Source organism: Lampris incognitus, chromosome 4, assembly GCF_029633865.1.
Source record: "Lampris incognitus isolate fLamInc1 chromosome 4, fLamInc1.hap2, whole genome shotgun sequence".
Taxonomy (NCBI): domain Eukaryota; kingdom Metazoa; phylum Chordata; class Actinopteri; order Lampriformes; family Lampridae; genus Lampris; species Lampris incognitus.
In genome coordinates, this window is record NC_079214.1 from 3589713 (window position 1) to 3615319 (window position 25607).

At 46.4% G+C, this 25607-nt stretch overlaps 1 protein-coding gene across 2 annotated transcripts in view; it reads left to right on the plus strand.

The window, feature by feature from the left end:
- cpne7 (copine VII) overlaps positions 1-21000 on the plus strand; it is a 103499-nt gene extending 82499 nt beyond the window's left edge. For both annotated transcript variants that reach the window (XM_056278127.1, XM_056278128.1), the window contains exons 11-15: positions 4267-4321; positions 7175-7226; positions 9442-9575; positions 11489-11725; positions 20264-21000. In XM_056278127.1, coding sequence (XP_056134102.1) covers positions 4267-4321; positions 7175-7226; positions 9442-9575; positions 11489-11725; positions 20264-20416 — 631 coding nt within the window. In that variant the 3' untranslated portion in view covers positions 20417-21000. The remainder of the gene's footprint in view (positions 1-4266; positions 4322-7174; positions 7227-9441; positions 9576-11488; positions 11726-20263) is intronic.
- Positions 21001-25607: the final 4607 nt, after the last annotated feature.

Genomic DNA, 25607 nt, shown 5'->3' on the forward strand with positions numbered 1-25607 from the left:
GAGACGTCACACTTGACATATCGTTACCTCTTTATTCAGCACCATCCACCCCCCTTACCAGGAGACGTCACACTTGACATATCGTTACCTCTTTATTCAGCACCATCCACCCCCCTTACCAGGAGACGTCACACTTGACATATCGTTACCTCTTTATTCAGCACCGTCCACCCCCCTTACCAGGAGACGTCACACTTGACATATCGTTACCTCTTTATTCAGCACCGTCCACCCCCCTTACCAGGAGACGTCACACTTGACATATCGTTACCTCTTTATTCAGCACCGTCCACCCCCCCACCAGGAGACGTCACACTTGACATATCGTTACCTCTTTATTCAGCACCATCCACCCCCCTTACCAGGAGACGTCACACTTGACATATCGTTACCTCTTTATTCAGCACCATCCACCCCCCTTACCAGGAGACGTCACACTTGACATATCGTTACCTCTTTATTCAGCACCATCCACCCCCCTTACCAGGAGACGTCACACTTGACATAGCGTTACGTCTTTATTCAGCACCGTCCACCCCCCACCACCAGGAGACATGTCATCACATGCTTTACCGTCTTTACTGGCACTTGAGTCATGCGGTTTTAAACTCGAGGGTGTGCTGTAGGGCCAATAATGGTGGTAAAGCCCACCCTCTCATGTAATGTTGCTTAAACAAGTAACACCATAAAATAAGAGCAAAGGGGAAGAGAGCAATGTGTTAAATGAAGCAATTACAAAACCAAAACAATACAGCGACTATAAAAAGCTTTTACATACACCTGAGTTTGGAGAAGTGATTTAAAAGATGTCCCTGATATATCCAGATATAAGGGACATCTTCAGAGAGCTGAGCTGAAACAAAAACAAGAGTTGAGAGGGGCATCCGGGTAGCGTGGCGGTCTATTCCGTTGCCTACCAACACGGGGATCGCCAGTTCAAATCCCCGTGTTACTTCCAGCTTGGTCGGGCGTCCCTACAGACACAACTGGCCGTGTCTGCGGGTGGGAAGCCGGATGTGGGTATGTGTGCTGGTTGCTGCACTAGCGCCTCCTCTGGTTGGTTGGGGTGCTTGTTCAGGGGGGAGGGGGAACTGGGGGGAATAGTGTGATCCTCCCACGTGCTACGTCCCCCTGGTGAAACTCCTCCCTGTCAGGTGAAAAGAAGCGTCTGGCGACTCCACATTTATGGGAGGAGGCATGCAGCCTCACTAATGCCCCTTTTCCTCTACATGGTACCGGCTCACCTCTGGTACCGGCTCACCTCACTAATGCCCCTTTTCCTCTACATGGTACCGGCTCACCTCTGGTACCGGCTCACCTCACTAATGCCCCTTTTCCTCTACGTGGTACCGGCTCACCTCACTAATGCCCCTTTTCCTCTACGTGGTACCAGCTCACCTCACTAATGCCCCTTTTCTTCTACGTGGTACCAGCTCACCTCTGGTACCGGCTCACCTCACTAATGCCCCTTTTCCTCTACATGGCACCGGCTCACCTCACTAATGCCCCTTTTCCTCTACATGGTACCGGCTCACCTGACTAATGCCCCTTTTCCTCTACATGGTACCGGCTCACCTGACTAATGCCCCTTTTCCTCTACATGGTACCGGCTCACCTCACTAATGCCCCTTTTCCTCTACATGGTACCGGCTCACCTGACTAATGCCCCTTTTCCTCTACATGGCACCGGCTCACCTCACTAATGCCCCTTTTCCTCTACATGGTACCGGCTCACCTCACTAATGCCCCTTTTCCTCTACGTGGTACCGGCTCACCTCACTAATGCCCCTTTTCCTCTACGTGGTACCGGCTCACCTCACTAATGCCCCTTTTCCTCTACATGGTACTGGCTCAGTGACTCGACTTTTTCGGTTTCCATTACTGGAACGTACCGGCATCTTGCTAACTGTTACCACTTTTCTGGTACCACCTTTGTCGAGGTTCCAACAAAACTGGAGCGGGTACCAAAATCAATACAGTCCAGCTACACTGAGGGGTATTGCTACGGTGATGGAAAACCACACTATGCGAGTTCAGTCCAGTTGGGTTGAGCCGGTACCATGTTGCACCCCTCTTTAGACGACCTGGTGGTCCCGGGCTCCCCCCGGAGCACCATATCGATACCGGACACCCAGTCCGCTGCAGCCCAGAGCCCGCCAGCCTCAGCCTCCCGGTGACTTGGAGTGCGCCATGTAGTGGAAAAGGGGCATTAGTGGATGAAGTCATTTAGAGAGAAGTTATGTTGAATACAGAAATGTCAACAGTGAGGCGACCGAAGGGGTTACCAAGACAGTACAAGTCAAGGTGGAGTTAAAATGGCAAGCCTGAAAGCGAGGTGAAGGTTGAGGTGGGGTTCTAGGGCATTTAGCAGGATTGCCACGTTACTGTTTACCTGCAGTATCTAGACTACATCCCAGTTCATCCCGGATACACGAAGTGGACCTGTTACATAGCTGAGAAGAAACACTTACTTCTAGGCCCACTTGTTGTGGTCCCCTGTGGTCTGGTGCTCTGCTGTGTTGGACCTGTGGCTGAGGTCCGGCTGCAGCAGAATCTTACTTTCTCTGCTCCCCGTCCCAAAGCAAGAGTCACGTTGTTCCACAACTGATCACATCATGCTGCACTGCTGCAAACTGGACAATCTGAATCAGAACCAGAACCAGAATCAGAACACTTTATTCATCCCCCAGGGGAAACTGGGTCCTGTTACAGACACTAAGAACAACTAACAACTAACAAGATACAAGATAACAAGAAAAACAGAAAGAAATAGAAACAAAAGATCAGATAAGAAATAGAAAAGAGAACAAACTATAAAGAAGCATGGTGCACACAACAGCCTATCTGTACCGCACAACAGCCCAAACACCCCCCGCCGGGCCGGGCCAGCGACCAGTAGCCCAGAGTCTGACCCTCCGAGTAGAGGGAGGGAGGAGAGTACAGTAGGACGGCCGCAGGCAGCAACGACCACCTGTGGCGCTCTGCTGCTTTTCACCACCACGAGGCTGTTACTAACAGTGCTGCTGTGCCCAACCAGGAAGCTGCTCCACTTTCTGAATCATCTCACTTCCTGCTGCCGTTCCCCCTGCCCACAGCAACACAACACAAACACACAACACACCCAGACACTACAAGAACACACACACCCACACATATCCACACTAACACACACACACCCACACTAACACACATGTCCACACTAACACACATACCCACAACACACATGTCCAAACTAACACACATACCCACAACACGCATATCCACACCACACATATCCACACTAACACACATACCCACAACACACATGTCCAAACTAACACACATACCCACAACACGCATATCCACACCACACATATCCACACTAACACACATGTCTAGACTAACACACATGTCCACACTAACACACATACCCACAACACACATATCCACACTAACACACATACCCACACTAACACACATATCCATCTCTCCCAGCCATCAAACGAAGACAGAACTTAGACGCAGACGTGGACAAAGACACTGCATGACGTCCTGGAGTGGGTGGGTGGGTGACCTTGTCCATGATGGCACATAACTTCAGCAGCGTTTTGTTTTGTTTTGTGAGTAGTTGTGCAACACCAGTCCTCCTGTACTTCTCCGTTAAGTGTCCTGACGGGACATAAGGAAGGGAAAGCCACACAGAACTTTCTGGTTGGAAACCAAACACTGTTGTGTTGAGCTCATAGCCAGCAGGTCCCCTCAGCTCCTGTGTTAGACTTCCACTGTGTTAAGTGTCAGTGCCTCGTATGCGGGTCTCGTATACAAGGGAACGAGATTCGGTTTCACAGGGACCTCAGTGCCACATAAAAACAGTAACACGCAGTAAATATTAAAAACAAAACGTGCATTAACAACAAGAACTACTTCACAGACCTGAACACCACAAGCACACCTGACATGGACAGCGAGTGAGAAGGTCAAGAAGACGTTTTGTGGAGGTCTAAGTGTTCAGGCTGTTGAGGAAGGAAACGCCTCAACGCCTCAGCGGCGTCTTCGTGGAGCAGCAGCAGAGGCCTGGTGAATGTGAATATGAGTCAACTGTGGCTGCAGGGACAAAGTTCAAACTGTATTTCCAGAGGCTTTTCATTATTCACAAGAGGCTCCCTGGGGCCCGTGGAGATGTACATAGAGGAACGCCCCATCGACACCTTCAGAGGACCAGAAGCTGCTTCGGTTTAAGAACAGTGAGCATGTGATGTGATCGATCTTGTTTCCTTTGTGTTTCAGTGACAAAAGATTCTCTGCCTTGGGATTTGGTGCCAGAATTCCACCTAATTATGAGGTAAGTTTAAACTCCAATAATCTATTTTCTAATTATGAGGTGTCATCTGCAGTAATCTGTTTACGTTGTTTCCCCATCGCGTCTCTTTCCCCCTTTGTTGATGTTTGCACCACATGAGCATAGTTGTGTACATGTGCTGTGTTCTTATACAGCACATGTGTTCTTATACAGCACATGTGTTCTTATACAGCACATGTGTTCTTATACAGCACATGTGTTCTTAAACAGCACATGTGCTGCTATCTGACCCAGATCCTCTCCAGCGTCCTGCCGTTACACAGAGCTGATTCCTACGACCTGTTTTCTGAGACAGTTTGACATACTGTCACAGTCCTACATCTAAAACCCACAAACTGAGTTCATCTTTATTCACGAGCCCCTTCTCTGTAAATACCAACCTGTCTCTAGAAACACACCTGTCCTCTGGAAACACACCTGTCTTCTGTAAATACCAGTCTGTCTCTGGAAACACACCTGTCCTCTGGAAATACCAGCCTGTCTCTGGAAACACACCTGTCCTCCGTAAATACCAACCTGTCTCTGGAAACACACCTGTCCTCTGGAAACACACCTGTCTTCTGTAAATACCAGTCTGTCTCTGGAAACACACCTGTCCTCTGGAAATACCAGCCTGTCTCTGTAAACACACCTGTCCTCTGTAAATACCAGCCTGTCTTCTGTAAATACCAGCCTGTCTCTAGAAACACACCTGTCCTCTGTAAATACCAGCCTGTCTCTAGAAACACACCTGTCCTCTGTAAATACCAGCCTGTCTCTAGAAACACACCTGTCCTCTGTAAATACCAGCCTGTCTCTGTAAACACACCTGTCCTCTGTAAATACCAGCCTGTCTCTGTAAACACACCTGTCCTCTGTAAATACCAGCCTGTCTCTGTAAACACACCTGTCCTCTGTAAATACCAGCCTGTCTCTGGAAACACACCTGTCCTCTGTAAATACCAGCCTGTCTCTGGAAACACACCTGTCCTCTGTAAATACCAACCTGTCTCTGGAAACACACCTGTCCTCTGTAAATAACAGCCTGTCTCTAGAAACACACCTGTCTCTGGAAACACACCTGTCTCTGGAAACACACCTGTCTCTGGAAACACACCTGTCCTCTGTAAATACCAACCTGTCTCTAGAAACACACCTGTCCTCTGTAAATACCAACCTGTCTCTAGAAACACACCTGTCCTCTGGAAATACCAGCCTGTCTCTGAAAACACACCTGTCCTCTGTAAATACCAGCCTGTCTCTGGACACACATGTCTTCTGTAAACACACCTGTCCTCTGTAAATACCAGCCTGTCTCTGGAAACACACCTGTCTTCTGAAAACACACCTGTCCTCTGTAAATACCAGCCTGTCTCTGGAAACACACCTGTTCAGAGGAAATGGAAGGCGTGGCTGCTGCACGGGGCCGTGTGGCGTCCATACTACCCGGCTGAGAGGAAAGTGTTTGTTAAAGCAAACTGGACCTTGACAGCCAACAGGCTGCGGTGGTTTAATATAGTATGCTAGAAAGTTGGACGACGTGATGAACACACACACACACACACACACACGTGATATGTGAGTTTAGCATAGTAGTGATTAAAGTTGTCCCCCCCCCCCCCTTTCACTTGGCCTATTACCCCACTCTTCCGAGCCGTCCCGGTCTCTGCTCCACCCCCTCTGCTGATTCGGGGAGGGCTGCAGACTACCACATGCCTCCTCCCATACATGTGGAGTCACCGGCCGCTTCTTTTCACCTGACAGTGAGGAGTTTCACCAGGGGGACGCAGCACGTGGGAGGATCACGCTATTCCCCCCAGTTCCCCCTCCCCCCTGAACAGGCGCCCCGACCAACCAGAGGAGGCGCTAGTGCAGCAACCAGGACGCATACCCACACCCGACTTCCCACCTGCAGATACGGCCAACTGTGTCTGTAGGGACGCCCGACCAAGCGGGAGGTAACACGGGGATTCAAACCGGCGATCCCCGTGTTGGTAGGCAACAAAATAGACCGCCACGCCACCCGGACGCCTAAAGTTGTCCTTTTCAGAGTGGTGAAGCAGGTTTAAGCTATTGAAACGTTTCACATTCAACAAGCAAGCTGGGTTGTATCAAGGATGGTGCTGAGGAACGCCAAAATCCTCCCAGCAGTCTTTGTATTTAGAAAGTGAAGCATACAAAAATATTCCCCATGTCCTAGAAAAGAATTCCTACCTCATCAGCTGCCAAATGAAACATCCGAATCATACATTTCTAGCATAGTTTTACTACAGTGATGTAAAACGCACCTTCGTCACATGTTGTATGAAGGAATGAGCAGCAGAATCAGTTACAACAAGGGGAGGCAGTTGATGTTCTGGTGCAAACGACTGCATACGGCGTTCCTGCATCACATTTACAGCTTTAATCATCTGCACAGTTCAAGGTTCAGATACACGGACATGATAAAAGAGGCTCATGAAGCCGTGTTTATGAAGCAAACAACACACTCTGCAGTGTAACACCGTGTTAGCCCCGGCTGTGGCGGAGACGCTGCCCTCTGGTGAGTTTACTTTACCTCAGTCTTCTAAACCTCCCCTCATCTTTTAATCCCTGTGAGAACACAATAATACAAGAGCTCACATTCACAACCCCCCCCCCCCCGGTTGATCAATGTGAGCCAACATTCACATTTGTCTTTGCTATACTGACACTCGGGGACCTGAAGTCTGTTGTGAGCTCAAAGGGAAAGCCTGACACGCTGGTCTGGAAATGTTTTGTGAAAGCTGAGTCCTTCATAGAAGACCTCAGATGAGAAAGATGGATTGTTCTGCTCTAATACTGGAAGGTCATCACTTTTTATTTGTTCACCAACAGGTGTCGCATGACTTTGCCATTAATTTCAACCCAGAAGATGACGAATGTGAAGGTAAGAAGCCGAGGTCTGTTTCTCTGTAGTTACTGTTTCTGCATTTAGGACAAAGAAACATGGCCTCAGTTAACACAACGACCTACCTGAAACGACCGCAGGCCGTCAAAATGACCGCCAGTTTTTATACTCTATATTGTGTCAAGATAAATACCCAGTTGAGATATTAATGCATCACATATGTTAGTGTGTCTGTTATGAAACTGACACCACAATTAACATTTTAACATCTTTAATACTGTTTTTAAACAATTTAAAATGGCCGCTGTCCAACGCCTGAAAATACTGCAAGGCCTCGGTGGTAGTCATGGTGCGTCTGTAACCAGACATGTTGGACATAATCGCACATCAAGTTTAGATTATTTATCTCCACTGGAGGGCGCTAGTGTGTTTAGGACAGAGCAACGAACTTCACGAAGGAAATGATGCGACAACACACGTCATAAATACTGACATGATGCACACCATCACACGCGGTCATTTTGACCGCTCATGGTCATTTTAGGTAGAGCTGATCATAACTTTTTATTTTGTGCAATTGATCTAAAACTAATTTTAATGCAAATATATGCAATTTTAGAACCATTCAGGGAGCGGCAGGTCTGTATCTTTTTCCCCCACAAAGTTATTAAATTGGAAAATTGAGTCGTTGTAGTGTTAAGTCAAGTCAAAGCGTTTTTTGTTGTATGCACAGTTCAAAAGTTTCCCTGTACAATGAAATTCTTCTTTGCCCTCCACTCTGAATGCTGTTAACAAAAAACCCCCACAAAGAATATAAAGAAAAATAAATAAATGAATATCAGCAGAGATAAAAAGAAGAAATAAGACTATCCAAAGAATACTATTTTACAATATACAATACACAGCGGCAAAATATTGTAAATATATTGTATGTGCAAAAACTGTATCCGTGCACGATCTTTATTTGTGCAAAATTCAGACATAAAATTCTATATAAAAACTGAGGGTAAATGTCTTGAATGTGCAGTGTGAATTGTGTGTGTGTGTGTATGCATGTGTAGGTGTGTGTATGTGAAGGCGGGTTGAGTGAAGTTACCTGTATGGTGAGGTGGGTTAGGGGGGGAGCAGGGGCAATAGATTGGCTCTGTTGATCAGTCTGATGGCCTGAGGATAAAAGCTGTCCCTCAGCCTAGAGGTTCTGCATTTCACACTTCTGCACCTCCTGCCAGGGGGCATAAGTGTGAAAAACCTGTGTTGGGGGTGGGTGGGTATTTGATGATGATACAGGCTCTTCTATGGACTGTCCGGTGGTAGATGTCATGTAGAGATGGTAGGGACACCCTGACGATCAGCTCAGTAGCCTTTACCGCTCTCTGCAGGCGTGGTGCAGCTGGTCAAGATGTTCTCTGTGATGCAGTTAGGTGGCAGTTCCATCGTTAAAACCAATGAGTAAATATGTAACAACGGACTGACCCCAGTTTCATGTGTATTTCTATGCAGATGATACCATTAAAAATACTTTTGCTTTGCACATATCTGTTCATAAAAGCACATCAAGATTTCACTGTCATTTGGAAAATGATGCTAACATGAGCAGAATGTACAAGATAAACCCACACTACACCACCTGTCCCATCTCACAGGAAGTAGATTTAAATGAGTTGTTGATGCGTTCATTGGAAGAAAACAAGTTTTAGCTTGTTTAGTTCCTAATTTCAAATATCTGTTAATTTAGCTAGATGACAACTCTAGCTAAAAACTTAGAAGGAAGTCCCACCCACTCAGAGTTACCTCTGTACCCATCTATCAGGAGTCAGACATAGCTGGTGTACTTTTGAAGTGAAGGGATGTTTGGCAAGTAAACGTTCTTGATTAAAGAGTTCAGGTTCAGAATAGTCTCTTTAAGAGGACTAGACCAGACCTCATTTTGAGCTGATAGATTAAACGGACTTGCAGCATCTTCCACGTCACTTTCATAGACGCTGTAATTCATAGCGCAAATACATTTCACTACAGATGACACTTTTCACACATGGGTGTGAATGATATCCGACGTGAATCACCAACATGAGGAGAAGGTGACAATAGCAGGTTGTTCATCTATCAAATACCACCACGTACATGATTACACTGACTTTCATCGCTTTTCACAAGCCAGACAACTTAACAAACCGCAAAGCTAAAAAGCCAGTACTTCTGAGGAAAGACAATCTGTTGATTTTTCACCCTTTTCCTCTTGGCTGTCTTTGATTAGAGATCCAAGGAGTGGTTGAAGCGTACCAGAATTGCCTCCCTAAGATCCAGCTGTACGGCCCGACCAATGTCTCCCCCATCATCAGCAGGATAGCCAAGCTGGCAGCGGGAGATGGAACCATTAAAGACGCCTCTGTGAGCATCTCTTTATAAATACGCCATTACAGAGATACAGGTGTGAAGCAGACCGCTGCTTTTCCTCCTGTGGTTTCCCTCCAGTTCACCTCAATCTTTCACATTAATGAAACCCCACCAAATACAAAAGGAGCCAATCAGGAATGGGTGAACTGTGTCTGGAAATAATTCCATGGTGTCCTTTGAAGCAGATTTATTCAGCATGTTTTAGCACTATATTAATCTCGATTAAAGTCACACAAAATTGGATAAAAAAGGCGATGGTCTTGAATATAGGTGTTCCTTCACTTTCCGTGGTTCACCTTCATTCCGTCTTCCATCTTTTTTCAACAATATTTCAGTTGCACTCCAGCTGTGTTGATATTTGAAATGCTTTTACCCATATGTTGGCTTTTTTTTTGCTTTTTCAGTTCATCCTTGCACTTGTCTTCATGTGTGAACTATCAGCTCTTAATGTGACCGGTAAATGAACAATACGCTGAGGAGTTCAGGACACGGGTTAACATATTCTGTTCAGTCCCACTGTGAAGATATTTAGTCCTCGTCACTTTAATGTGACCTCAGCACTCCCACGCCGTAGCTGATAAGATGCTTTAATTATCTGGTAATGTCACATTTCCTAGTGCGCTGACTGATGTTGGCACGGACATTAATATTGTCACGTCAGCTATGGACAGACACGGCCCATATTACATGCCGACGTGGAAGCAGTTCTTCTGCTACGTGTTCTCCTATAAAGTCACAGTACGTGTTGACTTGCATTCATATGAAGATTCAGCTTACTAAACTGACTTACTATACTGACTCACTAAACTGACTCACTAAACTGACTTAATATACTGACCTAGTATACTGACTTACATCATTGTCTTGTGGAACGCAAACTGGCATGCAAAGATCCAAAAAACTGCACAATATGTGACATCATGTCAACTCCACAAGAATGCAACACAAGGATCGTGGGAATTACAGGAAAATTGGAAGCTTAGTTCTGCAAAGATTCATAGTTAAAGTATAATCCATCCATCCATTTTCCAAGACGCATATCCTAATTAGGCTCGCAGGATGCTGGAGGCTATCCCAGCAGTCATTGGGCGGAAGACGGGGAGACACCCTGGACAGGCCGCCAGTCCATAGCAGCGTTAAAGTATAACAGCCGCACTTATACTTGAGTACGGGCGGCACCGTGGCGCAGTGGTTAGCGCGGTGGCCTCACAGCAAGAAGGTCCTGGGTTCAAACCCCGGGGTAGTCCAACCTTGGGGGTCATCCCGGGTCGTCCTCTGTGTGGAGTTTGCATGTTCTCCCCGTGTCTGTGTGGGTTTCCTCCAGGGGCTCCAGTTTCCTCCCACAGTCCAAAGACATGTAGGTCAGGTGACTCTGCCATACTAAGTTGTCCCTAGGTGTGTGTGTGTGTGTGTGTGTGTGTGTGTGGGCCCTGTGATGGCCTGGCAGCCTGTCCAGGGTGTCTCCTCGCCTGCGGCCCAATGACTGCTGGGATAGGCTCCAGCAGCCCCGTGACCCTGAGAGCAGGATAAGTGGTTCAGATGATGGATGGATGGATACTCTAGTATGCAGTGCACTCACATCCTACTGTATACATGTGCACTATCACATCCACACACACACACAGACACACTGGCCTTGTTTCTTGGTATTTGATGGAGTTGCTGTGACTTTCATTTTTAGCCCCCTGGACATCACAGCAACAGACCTGTTTGTCAGAAGGACTTTGCAACTGGACTCAGTCTGACATTTTCATTTCTGTGTTAATATATTAAATTGACAGAAAGAAAAACTGAGTTGAGACCGCTACACTCTTACAGGTGTCCATGTTGGCACGGACACACCACCACACCATTACACAAACACAGGTCAACATGGAACAAATCTAGAAACTCTTCCTCTCTCCCAGCGATACCACATTCTGCTGATCCTCACGGATGGCGTGGTGACAGACATGGCGGACACACGTGAAGCCATTGTGCGGGCCTCCTACCAGCCGCTGTCCATAATCATCGTTGGCGTGGGCAACGCCGACTTCACCGACATGCAGATCCTGGATGGAGATGACGGAGTTCTGCGCTCGCCGAAGGGGGAGCCCGTCCTCCGGGACATCGTGCAGTTTGTTCCCTTCAGAGAATTCAAAACGGTTGGTGTTTCTTCTCCTCCACCTCGTCTCTCTCCACTCATCCCCGAGTCGCTGTCTGCCTCACCTTCTTCTGTTCCTCCACCCCTTATCGCTGTTGTCCGTCTGCATCACCGCTCTCATGTCAAAAGCCACAGCCAGCAAACAGATTTCTTCCAGGGTCTCCAAATTCAATCCTTTTTTTTCCTGAAGCAATCCCACCGCCTCTGAATCTGTCAGTCTGGCGTCCCGTGTCCCATGAGACACAGTGTTCAAACTGACAGAGATGTGAAATCAGACAGACAGCTTGTGCTGGCCTTGCCAGAGCCACAGATGGAGAACATGAGCACGAGTGGCTCCTGACATCTCTCAGTAGACTAGTCTGAATGCTGACACACGCCAATGTAAATAACACAAAAACTAACCCACCACAGGGCTACGAGGTACAAAACCCCCCACAAAAACTAACTCAACACAGGGCTACGAGGTACAAAAACACAAACTAACTCAACACGGGGCTACGAGGTACAAAAACACAAACTAACTCAACACAGGGCTATGAGATACAAAAACACAAACTACCTCACCACAGGGCTACGAGGTACAAAAACACAAACTAACTCAACACAGGGCTATGAGATACAAAAACACAAACTACCTCACCACAGGGCTACGAGGTACAAAAACACAAACTAACTCAACACAGGGCTACGAGCTACAAAAACACAAACTAACTCAACACAGGGCTACGAGGTACAAAACCCCCCACAAAAACTAACTCAACACAGGGCTACGAGGTACAAAACACAAACTAACTCAACACGGGGCTACGAGGTACAAAAACACAAACTAACTCACCACAGGGCTACGAGGTACAAAAACACAAGCTAACTCAACACGGGGCTACGAGGTACAAAAACACAAACTAACTCACCACAGGGCTACGAGGTACAAAAACACAAACTAACTCACCACAGTGCTACGAGGTACAAAAACACAAACTAACTCAACACAGGGCTACGAGCTACAAAAACACAAACTAACTCACCACAGGGCTACGAGGTACAAAAACACAAACTAACTCAACACGGGGCTACGAGGTACAAAAACACAAACTAACTCAACACGGGGCTACGAGGTACAAAAACACAAACTAACTCACCACAGGGCTACGAGGTACAAAAACACAAGCTAACTCAACACGGGGCTACGAGGTACAAAAACACAAACTAACTCACCACGGGGCTACGAGGTACAAAAACACAAACTAACTCACCACAGGGCTACGAGGTACAAAAACACAAACTAACTCAACACAGGGCTACGAGCTACAAAAACACAAACTAACTCACCACAGGGCTACGAGGTACAAAAACACAAACTAACCCACCACAGGGCTACGAGGTACAAAAACACAAACTAACTCAACACAGGGCTACGAGCTAAAAAAACACAAACTAACTCACCACAGGGCTACGAGGTACAAAAACACAAACTAACTCAGCACAGGGCTATGAGATACTAACTCAACACAGGGCTACGAGGTAAAACCCCCCCCACAAAAACTAACTCAACACAGGACTACGAGGTACAAAAACACTAACAACACAGGACTACAAGTTACAAAAACACAAACTAATTCAACACAGGGCTACGAGGTACAAAAACACAAACTAACTCAACACAGGGCTATGAGATACTAACTCAACACAGGACTACGAGGTAAACCCCCCCCCACAAAAACTAACTCAACACAGGACTACGAGGTACAAAAACACAAACTAACAACACAGGACTACAAGTTACAAAAACACAAACTAATTCAACACAGGGCTACGAGGTACAAAAACACAAACTAACAACACAGGGCTACGAGGTACAAAAACACAAAAACTAACAACACAGGACTACGAGGTAAAAAAACACAAACTAACAACACAGGACTACGAGGTACAAAAACACAAACTAACTCAACACAGGGCTACGAGGTACAAAAACACAAAAACTAACTCAACACAGGACTACGAGGTACAAAAACACAAACTAACAACACAGGACTACGAGGTACAAAAACACAAACTAACAACACAGGGCTACGAGGTACAAAAACACAAAAACTAACAACACAGGACTACGGGGTACAAAAACACAAAAACTAACTTACCACACGGCTACGAGGTACAAAAACACTAACTCAACACAGGACTACAAGGTACAAAAACACAAACTAATGCAACACAGGGCTACGAGGTACAAAAACACAAACTAACTCAACACAGGCCAAGAGGTACAAACACAAACTAACTCAACACAGGCCAAGAGGTACAAACACAAACTAACTCAACACAGGCCAAGTGGTACAAACACAAACTAACTCAACACAGGCCAAGAGGTACAAACACATACTAACTCAACACAGGCCAAGGGGTACAAACACAAACTAACTCAACACAGGCCATGTGGTACAAACACAAACTAACTCAACATGGGGCTACGAGGTACAAAAACACAAACTAACTCAACACAGGGCTACGAGGTACAAAAACACAAACTAACTCAACACAGGGCTACGAGGTACAAAAACACAAACTAACTCAACACAGGCCAAGTAGTACAAACACAAACTAACTCAGCACGGGGCTACGAGGTACAAAAACCCAAACTAACTCAACACAGGGCTACGAGGTACAAAAACACAAACTAACTCAACACAGGGCTACGAGGTACAAAAACACAAACTAACTCAACACAGGCCAAGTGGAACAAACACAAACTAACTCAACACAGGGCTACATGGAACATGTCCCGTGTTCCAACCATAAACCGCCTGTGTAGTTTATGTGTACTTTATGATTTGTCCATAAAAAATAACATTGTTCACTATTCAAATCAGCTGTTAGAAAGGCTTCACTGTGATTTATGTTCACTAAAAATACAACTTTCAAAATATTTACAATAATCTCTCTCAGTAATATATATATATAAGTTTTAGCAGAACAAAGTGCAGGGCGTCCAGATATTCTTGGACTTATCGTTTATAAGAAACAAACTCGCTTTATGCGAAATACTTTCCTCCTGTTTTACTCTGAGATAAAAACGGGACTTATTTTCCTAAACACTCGATCCAACTAATTAATAACAAAGAGATTTAATATCAAGAGTCATTTCTGGAGAACAACTGCTGCAGCTTACAGCCAGGAGACCCCCCCCCCTTTTCTCCCCAACTGCACCCGGCCATAATAGCTTGTTTGTAGTCACGTGATTCTGATGGAGGGCAGGAAGTGAACAGCAGGACAGACGAGATGGAGCTGGTTTAGCCCGGACTGTGCTGGTCTAGACTCTAGACCACATTACGAAAGGAAGGTGTAAACAGGAAGTAAGACATGTTGGACATGGTCCTTGTGTTATGGCGGGAGATATTTTAACTGAACCGGAAGACCTGCCTGCTACCGAGGCAGCAGTTCTCCGACTCGGCTCCTCGCGACCGCACATGATGGTTCACGAACAGCAGCACCGGGACTCCAGACACGCCCCTCGTAGTTCCTCGGTCAATGACACCGAACACGCATGTGGAAGGTCTGTGATGGTGCTTCCGGTGTAGAAAACCACTTCCTGCCCGCCCTCTGTAGTTCGTGACGTCATATGCAAACAACCTATTGCCCCACTCTTCCGAGCCGTCCTGGTCTCTGCTCCACCCCCTCTGCTGATCCGGGGAGGGCTGTACAGTACCACATGTCTCCTCCCATACATGTGGAGTCACCAGCCACTTCTTTTCACCTGACAGTGAGGAGTTTCACCAGGGGGACGTAGCACGTGGGAGGATCACGCTATTCCCCCCAGTTCCCCCTCCCCCCTGAACAGGCGCCCCGACTGACCAGAGGAGGCGCTAGTGCAGCGACCAGGACACATACCCACACCCGGCTTCCCACCCGCAGACACGGTCAATTGTGTCTGTAGGGACGCCCGACCAAGCCGGAGGTAACGCGGGGATTCGAACCAGTGATCCCTGTGTTGGTAGGTGACAGAATAGACCACTACGCTACCCAGACGCCCCGAGCTTTTCTACAGCTGAGTCTCAGAGTCCACTTGGTCCATACAGGATTAACACCAACACACCATACCTTACAACACCACCTCCCACACCAAGACACCACACTTTACACCACCTCCCACACCAACACACCACACCTTACCGTGGGCTTTTCTCCATACCGAGTCCTCTGAGAAGGACATTGGCATTTTGAAGTTGTTCTATGAAAGTTGAACTTCGGAGTACAAACTTAGCAGATCACAAGCACCAAAATTGCTGAAATTACAGTTTGAGATGACAGGAAGTGCTTGTGTTGCGCAATATCTCAAATAAGCGCAACTCTCCAGCTCCAAAAAAGTGGGATCAGATTTTCAAATCGTTAATTTCTTGTCCAGAGGGCAGCTATGTGAAATCTACACTGTTGATCTGCCGTGACAGATGACGTTTAACTAGGACACGAGTGACGACGGGGACGGTTAGTGAGAAGCATCCAATGTGTCAAGCAGCCATCACACCCTCCCTGATCCTGAACCAGGAAATAAGTTCACATTTTTATCAACTCTTATCAACCTTTTTTAAAAGAGAAGTCTGATCATGACGCCTTAACTGGACAACAGAGTTTCCACAGGTTTACATCCTGAAATAAAACTGGGGATCTTGATAGACAACTTCAAGCTGAACACAAAAATCCCTTCATGGGCGCACCTGTAGCCGAATGGTTACAGCACATTACACACGTGGTCGCATCGTCGCTGGTTTGATTCCAGCCAGCGACCTTTGTGGCATGTAATACCCCTCTTTCCCTCATTTCCTGTCTACCCCTCCTCACTGCCATTGTCTAATAAAGGTAAAAATACCAAAAAAAATCCTGAAAAACAATATAATTTAAGAGTTGCTGTATCAGGTAGCAATCATGCTAAATTCAATACATTTGATTGAATTTAGCATGATTAATCACACAATGCGCAGGATTAAGGGCTCCAGTCTCCATAGTTCCCATCAAAGGGCCTAAGGGAACTAAAAGCAAGTCTCTTGCCCTGTGATGGCCTGGCGGCCAGTCCAGGGAAGTCTCCCCATCTGCCGCCCAATGACTGCTGGGATAGGCTCCAGCATCCTCGTTACCCTGAGAGCAGGATAAGTGGTTTGGATAATGGATGGATAATCGCATAATGATGCTGACACATTGTGTTAGTTCAGCTAATCTAAAAATGTTTTACTGCTGATTTTCATTTGTACTCAGCATCTGATACCGCTCGTGTCAGACTTGTGTCAGGCTCGTGTCAGACTCGTGTCAGGCTCGTGTTAGGCTCCAACAATAGTCGGCCAGCATTGTTCTGGGTCAGGCACACAACCCAAAGCCATGAACAACCCATTAATAACTGCGTTTACACGGACCCTAATACTCCACTAATCAGAATAATAGCCCAATTAGGGTGTCCGGGTGACGTGGTGGTCTATTCCATTGCCTACCAACACGGTTATCACTGGTTCAAATCCCCATGTTACGTCCGGCTTGGTCAGGCGTCCCTACAGACACAACTGTCCGTGTCTGCAGGTGGGAAGCCGGATGTGGGTATGTGTCCTGGTTGCTACACTAGCGCCTCCTCTGGTCAGTTGGAGTGCCTGTTCAGGGGAGAGGGAGAACTGGGGGGAATAGCGTGATTATCCCATGTGTTGCGTCCCCGTGGTGAAACTCAGCACTGTCAGGTAAAAAGAAACGGCTGGTGGTAGTCTGCAGCCCTCCCCGGATCGGCAGAGGGGGGGTGGAGCAGCGACCAGGACGGCTCGGAAGAGTGGGGTAATTGGACGACTACAATTGGGGAGAAAAGGGGGGAAGACTTTCAAAAAAGAATAATAGCCCAATAAGAATAAAAATATCTCATGTAAGCGCCTCAGTTGGAAAAGACTGGCTCAATCGGAAGGAATTTTCAGTCGTGTTGAGGGGCGGTGTAAACCTCTTGATAAGCCGTTCTTCAATAGGAGCATATTAGCAACTACTAACCATGTCAACACTTAATCTGATCGTTTCTCTCTGGTTGGAATAAATATATTCTTTCTGCGCACCGTTTGCCCTACGTGGGGGTAACATTGGGTGACATGAACAAGTTTCAGGGAGAGACAGAAACACTGCGGTAGCAAGACAACTGGTCTGTGGCTGATACAACTTTTTTGTTGGAGACCTTAAAAGATTTAAGGATTGTTGAATGAGTCCATTGCTGCTTACTTAGAAATTACAGCGGAAACGCAAACATTGTTCCCAGGACACGATGTGGATCCTTGAAAATCATATGAACAGTGGACGGAACCACTTTGCGCATGTCGAAAAAGTTATATTCTGATTAAATGCTTTGGGGCATGTAAATACACATCTTATTGGATCGTTTTATTTAGCGTCCATGTAAAAAGTTAAGTTGGAATCGCTTATCAGAATGATTTCAATCAGGTTGAAGGAATACTGTCCATGTACGTAACTGCAGCTAAAGTCAGCACAGAAGCAGAGGTTGTCATGCTGTGTAAAGAAGTTTGTCAAATGTTCTTGACGGTTCCGAAAGACAGAAATGTTTGTACCTGGTGACAGCAAACCCCGTCCTTGCAATCTTCAACCAAGTAGTTCTGCTTTAGCTTTTGACAAATCTAAGTCCCTGACCAGGTCATAATTCTGGCTGTGTTATCAGATGAGGGTAACCAGGCATAAAGGGTCAACATCTGGATCAGTGTTGTTTTCCACATCTGGTTCATGTGTTATGGCATCTTCATCTGCCTCATCTAGGCTCCATGTCTCTGGTGGCTTTGGTACTGGCAAACTGTCGTCATGTGGCACTGGTCTCATGGCTGAAGGCAGGATGGGGTATTCAATAGATTTCTTATTTTCAGTAGGGAAGCCAGATTCATTGGTCAGACAGAAGTAACAGTCCGTCACGTGATCCTGCTGTTCTCGCCATGCCATTGGAACTGCAAATGGTGTCCGAGTACCTCTGAGCCAGGCTCTCAGGTTTCCTGCACATGTTGCACAACAAATGTGAGGAGCCCAGGGTTTCTCTTGGTCACCAATGTTACATCTGAAGTGGGGCTCATAGGCTTTCTTAATAAGTGCAGTCATGGTGGGTCTTTGAGTCTTAAGCGTGTCCTCACCACAGATGTAACAGGATGTACTGCAGCTGCTGCAGCACTGACGAGACATTTCAGCCGTATTAAATCTTCCTGAAGACAATAAATCCTGTTGTTACGTGCTACTGTCTGAAGAACGTGTGTCCAAACTAGATCAATGCAATGCACAGTATCTCTATATGTGAGCTGCTTTTAGAGCCTGTCTGCATCTATCCTGCCTAAGACAACATTTGCACCTGCACTAAGTGCACGCTCAGGCATGCTTAAACTGATCAAAACAGCTTGCTTTGTGGGCAATATTCCTTCCTTCCTTCGGGTGTGGGAAGATGGTGGCGTGGACTCGCGTTTGCAGCGGCCTCACCCAGTACCGATTATGCAGTGTCTTTGTCCATGTTCCATGTCTACGTCAAAGTTTGTGTCATCGTGTAAAGTTTTTATTTTAATCGTCGATTTCGCTTGGCTGGGAAAGCTGGTGCTGGATCGGCTGAGAGAGCTTGGTCTGCTGCGTCCTGTGGGCCCGGAGAGGAAACACTGAGGGTGGTCTGACAGGATGCGGAAGCAGGGCAGGCTAAGCTAACTGCTAGCCCATGGTCCTGCCCGACAGGAAACACCGAGGCGGTCTGGCGGTGGCCTCACCTAGCATTGACTTTGCGGTGTTTTTGTCTGTGTCTGCATTTGTGTTGTCATGTGGAGTGTGAGGGAGGTGTGTTGAAGGTGTCTGGCTGGAGAGCTGGCATTGGATTGGCTGAAGGAGCCTGGTCTGCTGCACCTGATGGGCCCAAGCACCACGGCCCTGCCTGGAGCTGTGCCTGAAGAGGAAACACCGAGGACGGTCTGACAGGATGCAGAAGCGGGGCAGGCTAAGCTAACTGCTAGCCCATGCAGACCGGCAGTTCCGACAGTCATCCTGGCTGGTGTTCGTTCCCTGGACGGTGGAATTTTTGGACTGTGTAGCACTGGGTGGACTGTATTGTTGGCTGTTTTGTGGAGATTCTTTTTTTTTTTTTTTGGTTTGTGCTCTGTTTTTGTATGTTTTTGGTGGTGTTTTTGGATGTGTGTTTTTGTCTTTTGTGTTGCATTGCTGTGCACTGGGGGAAATGGAATTTCATTTCTTTTGTGTACGTAGTACATTAGATGAAATAACAAATAAACTGTTGGTGATTCAGGATATACGAATAGACTTAAAACATGACAGGAAATTATAAAAATAGGTTATATCTAAAAAACGGTACATGATAGGAAAAATGTCAAGGTGATTTTCCTGATCAGCAGCCCAAAAATCCAAAAAATCCATGAAATACACCCAAACCTCTTCAGGAAGCAAGATCTTTGTTGTCCAGTGTTAGTACTCAAACCATGCGATGTCCTGTCTGAAGTACATGTAACTGTTTCTGATCCTTATTTCTGTCCTTTCTCTGTCCCAGGCGTCTCCTGCAGCCCTGGCCAAATGTGTCCTGGCAGAAGTTCCTAAACAAGTGGTGGAGTATTACAGCCACAAGGCCATCGCCCCAATGTGTCCTGTGAGGAACTTACCAACACCCACCCTCAGCCCCATTACCAGCACCCCGACAGAATAAACCCCCTCTACCAGACACCAAGCTCGGAATGCCACCTCGTCCAACAGAGGGGGGGGGGGGGGGGGACTGGACCTTGCCATTTCGGAAAATCAAAGAATTCTTTCGACAAGTTTCATTCTTCACGCGGTTCATGTTTCACTTCTTCACAAGGCGTTTACACAAGGACGGACATGTAACCTGAGATTCTGATTTCTCTGCTCGGCTTGGGTCCAGTCGTCCTGCTGCCTGGTCGTCCATCCTGCTCATCCGGCCGTCCTTCATTAGCATGAATGTTGGGGCCTCGGTTTATATCCTGTTGTCTTTAGGATGCATCTCGGCAAATTTCCCATTTTTTACCCATCAGGAATGCGGACTCGCAGTCCATGCAGCTCAGCGCGTCCAGTGTTTCTCTCTGCCTTCCACGGCTGCATTCCACGTGTCCTCCATCTGTCCTCTGTCGTCTACTCTACTTCCTGTTGACGCTGTCCATCTAAAACCAAACATGGCTTTCACGTGTTGAAGAACCCGCCAACTGAAGGATTTAAATTTGGGAGTGGGAGGCGGAAAAATCAGCAGCTTTAGTTCCGCATTGTTAACTCCCTGTTTCATCTTGTTCGTTGTTTAGTTTTGATCAACTTTGGCCAAGTTTTTTTATGTACCTATAAGTCATGATTTTAATTTGAAGTGGTTTGTCTCAATCTAAATTAAATTCACAGGTAAATATTCTGATAACATTTTAAATATCTGATGATGCTCCATCATGATTTTAAATACATGTTAGAGAAGGTGTAAAGGTATTATTTTTATGTTTACAGTGGCCTGGGTGTGTACTTGATTCCATTCTGATGGAATTATTTACTGTTTAATTATTTACTGTTAACAGACAGTGTTGTTGGACATAACTAAGCACCACTAGACAACATCAAGGCAGTTTCAAAACCAGCATGCTATGAGTACGAACTAGCTGATGACCGTCAGTCACGCTATGCTTTAGTTTTTAAATAAAACTCCATCACTTGTAAGTTAGGAAATGACATTTCATACGTTAAAAATGAAAAATCTTTGTTTCAAAATGAAACAGCCTTTTTTTTTATCCCCCCCCCTTTTCTCCCCAATTGTATCTGGCCAATTACCCCACTCTTCCGAGCGGTCCCGGACTGCAGACTACCCCATGTCTCCTCTGATACATGTGGCGTTGCCAGCCGCTTCTTTTCACCTGACAGTGAGGAGTTTCACCAGGGGGTCGTAGCGTGTGGGAGGATCACACTATTCCCCCCAGGTCCCCCTCCCCCCACGAACAGGTGCCCAGACCAACCAGAGGAGGCGCTAGTGCAGCGACCAGGACACATACCCACATCCGGCTTCTCACCAGCAGACACAGCCAACTGTGTCTGTAGGGACGCCCGACCAAGCCGGAGGTAACACGGGGATTAAATCTGGTGATTCCCATGTTGGTAGGCAACGGAATAGACCGCCACGCTAGCCGGACCCCCTAATATATCTTTTAAATATAATAGTCCTTTAAAAACCGTAAACATGTGGAGGTTTGAATTACATGCAGGGTTGGGAGGGTTACTTTATAAATGTATTCGGTTTTAATTACCAATTACCTGTTGAAAAGTGTATTCAGTAACTTACTCTAAGTACCACAATATGAAAGTGATGTAATCTGATTACTTTCAGTTACTTTTGGATTACCTCAATGCCAAATATGAAAAAAGACAAAAGAAAAGATATCATAACGTGACTTTTACTTATGTGCACATGTAGCAGAAAGGCAAACAGACAATGCTGTTTTAGTTTAATACAGAGATTAAAGGCATCCACACCCACCCTCTCTGTTAGGCTTACTATATGAATTAAGAATATCCGCCGTGTTTTTTAATCCACGGAACTGAACTGTCATAAAGAACATGAGAAAAGTAATCCAGGTAGTAGGCCTATGGATTCCATATTAAAGTATAGGTTATGTCTCTACATGTCTCACACTGTCCCACACAAACACACTGCAGTTAAAAAGCTCATAGTTGGATCTTGGGATTGAGTTGACGGTCCGCCGTGAGGCGAGCCACCGTCTATCCCAGCCCCCGCCTCTCGGCGCCCCTGTGATGCTGTTAGCCGAGTGCCCCTGCAGGGTCTGAAGTGTTTACTTTGAAAAAAATGAGTGTTCAAAGCAGGCCAGTCACCTGAATACCTCAACTAGGAATAATGGAATAGGACTCCGGTTCTATTTTGTGGGTTTTCTTCTTTGAACTGGAGCCATGATTAAGAGGGACGGCCAGGGGCATTCGTACCCAGATAGCAAAATTGCTGTGGCCTGGACCCGTCCCACACCCAACACTTCATCCGACCCACATACCACGTGGAATGATGGCACTTTGGCAGTCCGCTCCTGTTTGCCAGATCTGGGCCAGAACCGAGCCATAGCAATGGCGCATGTGCCACATACTTGCCAAAGGTGGCCCATATTTGTTTTGTGATATTTGGGCCATATTCACAATTTACCACAAGGGCCACTTCAGGGTCACATCCAGATTACATGTTGCCCAGAGCACCGCATCTTTGCCAAAAAAGGCCCACATTTGATTTGGCGTTTTGGGCCATATTTGCTATTATACATGTGGGCCACTTCAGGCTCACATCCATTTTGTCAGAGCCAGAAGAAGGCCATCGATGCTGCATCATTGCCAGAAGTGACCCACATCTGGATGCTGTCTGGGTATTGCGCCACAAGAGGTGAAATTTTTGGACTGACGCAAGACGGATGAAAGTGAAGCATTTGCCAAGAATGTTTTCATTAATCAAGAACCAAAGTCAGAGGTTTGAAGACGATCAGATACCGTCGTAGTTCTGACCATAAACGATGCCGACTAGCGATCTGGTGGCGTTATACCTATGACCTGCCAGACAGCGGGTTCCGGGGGGAGTATTGGGGGGGGGGGGTATGGTTGTAAAGCTGAAACTTTTCCCACATTTGGTTTGTAGGCATCTAGTCACCCTACATGCAGGCCAGAGGAAAAGGAGCAGCCACAGAGACACATCTGGGCAGCCCATCAGGAAGGTTGTCTCCTTCAGCTCAGAGAAATAAGGGACACTTAACCCTATCCCATCTCAGCTCCCACCACCCCTACCCAGCCCCCATGACCCCCCACCTCAATGGAAAAGGTTGCTTTTTTCAATAAATAATGTCGCTGGTTCTGTGGATGCACACACACTGTGGTATTAGTTCAGAATGTGCCAGGCTTGAAAAGTTCATGTAAAGGGAAATATACAGCAGGCTAGATGCCTGCCTACAGTAAGCAGACCTGTCCAAGCAATACGTCTCTAGAAAACACACATTTAGCTACAGCGTGTCTCAGTTAAGGGCTTTATTTGCAAACAAATACACACACAACATAAAATCAATAAACATAACAATGTACTATTGTACAAATGTACAATGTAGTCATTTTTATTTCTTAACAAAATAATACTATTTAATTTAATGATAAATGTACAATTTCAGGAATTAGGCCATGTGCCCCTGGTACCCCAGGGAAACTTCTGGTAAACCACCACAATCAATGTTCAGGTGACGGAGAAGGAAGAAATACTGAGGCATGCCTGCGCATTTCTTCCTTCTGCGGTTTTGAGAATATGGAACAATTCTCACGCCGTATCCGTTCAGCAAGGAACGCGTCATGTCCTCCTAAAATACAGGATGATTCCATATTTTAAGGGTCAGGTGTCAATATGAACAAACATGAAACCGTCCAGACCCACGGTTGTCAAGAAAAATTGAAGGACAGACAGACAGCCTCCCTCCATTTTAGTTGAATTGTTATTATGAGGAATTTTGAAATGTATATAGTTAATATATCAAAGACTAAAAGCACATCCTACGAAGCGTCCCTCTCATGTCATCCAAAAGTGAGTGAGTGACCACAATTTGTGACACAGCCGTGGGAAAAACATTTACTGTATTTTTAAAATCTAATCCTGAAAAATAATCCCTATTTTTAAAAATTGTATTGGTAATCAAACACATCAAGTCAAACACGTTTTTGGTGGGTGTTGGACTCCGGCAAGGTTGTCCCTTGTCTCCGATTCTGTTTGTGATATTCATTAACAGGATCTCAAGGAGCAGCCAATGTGAGGAGTGTGTCCGTTTTGGGAACCTCAGAATTGCATCTCTGCTCTTCGCAGATGATGTGATTTTGTTGGCTTCATCAGAACGCGACCTCCAGAACACACTGGGGCGGTTTGCAGCTGAGTGTGAAGTGGCCGGGATGAGAGTCAGCGCCTCCAAGTCTGAGGCCATGTTTCTCTATCGGAAAATGGTGGATTGCTCCCTCCGGGTTGGGGATGAGTTGTTGCCTCAAGTGAAAAAGTTCAAGTATCTCGGGGTCTTGTTCAGGAGTGAGGGTAGGATGGAGCAGGATATTAACAGGCGGATCGGTGCAGCATCAGCAGTAATGCGGACGTTGTACCGGACCGTTGTGGTGAAGAGGGAGCTGAGCCGGAAGGTAAAGCTCTCAATTTATCAGTCAATCTTCGTTCCAACCCTCACCTATGGTCATGAGCTTTGGGTAGTGACCGAAAGGGTGAGATCGTGGATACAAGCGGCTGAAATGAGTTTCCTCCGTAGGGTGTCTGGGCTCAGCCTTAGAGATAGGGTGAGGAGCTCGGAGTAGACCTGCTGCTCCTTCGCATTGAAAGGAGCCAGTTGAGATAGTTCAGGCAGCTGATAAGGATGCCTCCTGGGTGCCTTCCTTTGGAGGTTTACCGGGCATGGCAAACTGGGAGGAGACCGCGGGGTAGACCCAGAACTTGCTGGAGGGACTACATGTCCAATCTGGCCTGGGAACACCTTGGGATCCCCCAGGAGGAGCTGGAGGGTGTTGCTGGGGAGAGGGATGTCTGGAGTGCCCTACTTAACTTGCTGACACCATGACCCCGACCCCGGGGAAGCGGCTGAATATGAATGAATGAATGTTTAGTATATTAACTCAAACAATATTTTTTCAGTTTGAATTTGATTTTCAGATCTTCTGTTTTTTAATACGGCGAGAGAAACAATAGATACACAAGTGTGTACCAAATATTACAACTGACTATATATAAAATGAAATGCTCAAGTATTCAGTACATACATATCATTGTGTGTACTGGAGAGACTCTAGCCACATGGTGTGGAGCTGTGTTCAGACCGATTGTTGTGTGTTGATGGGCT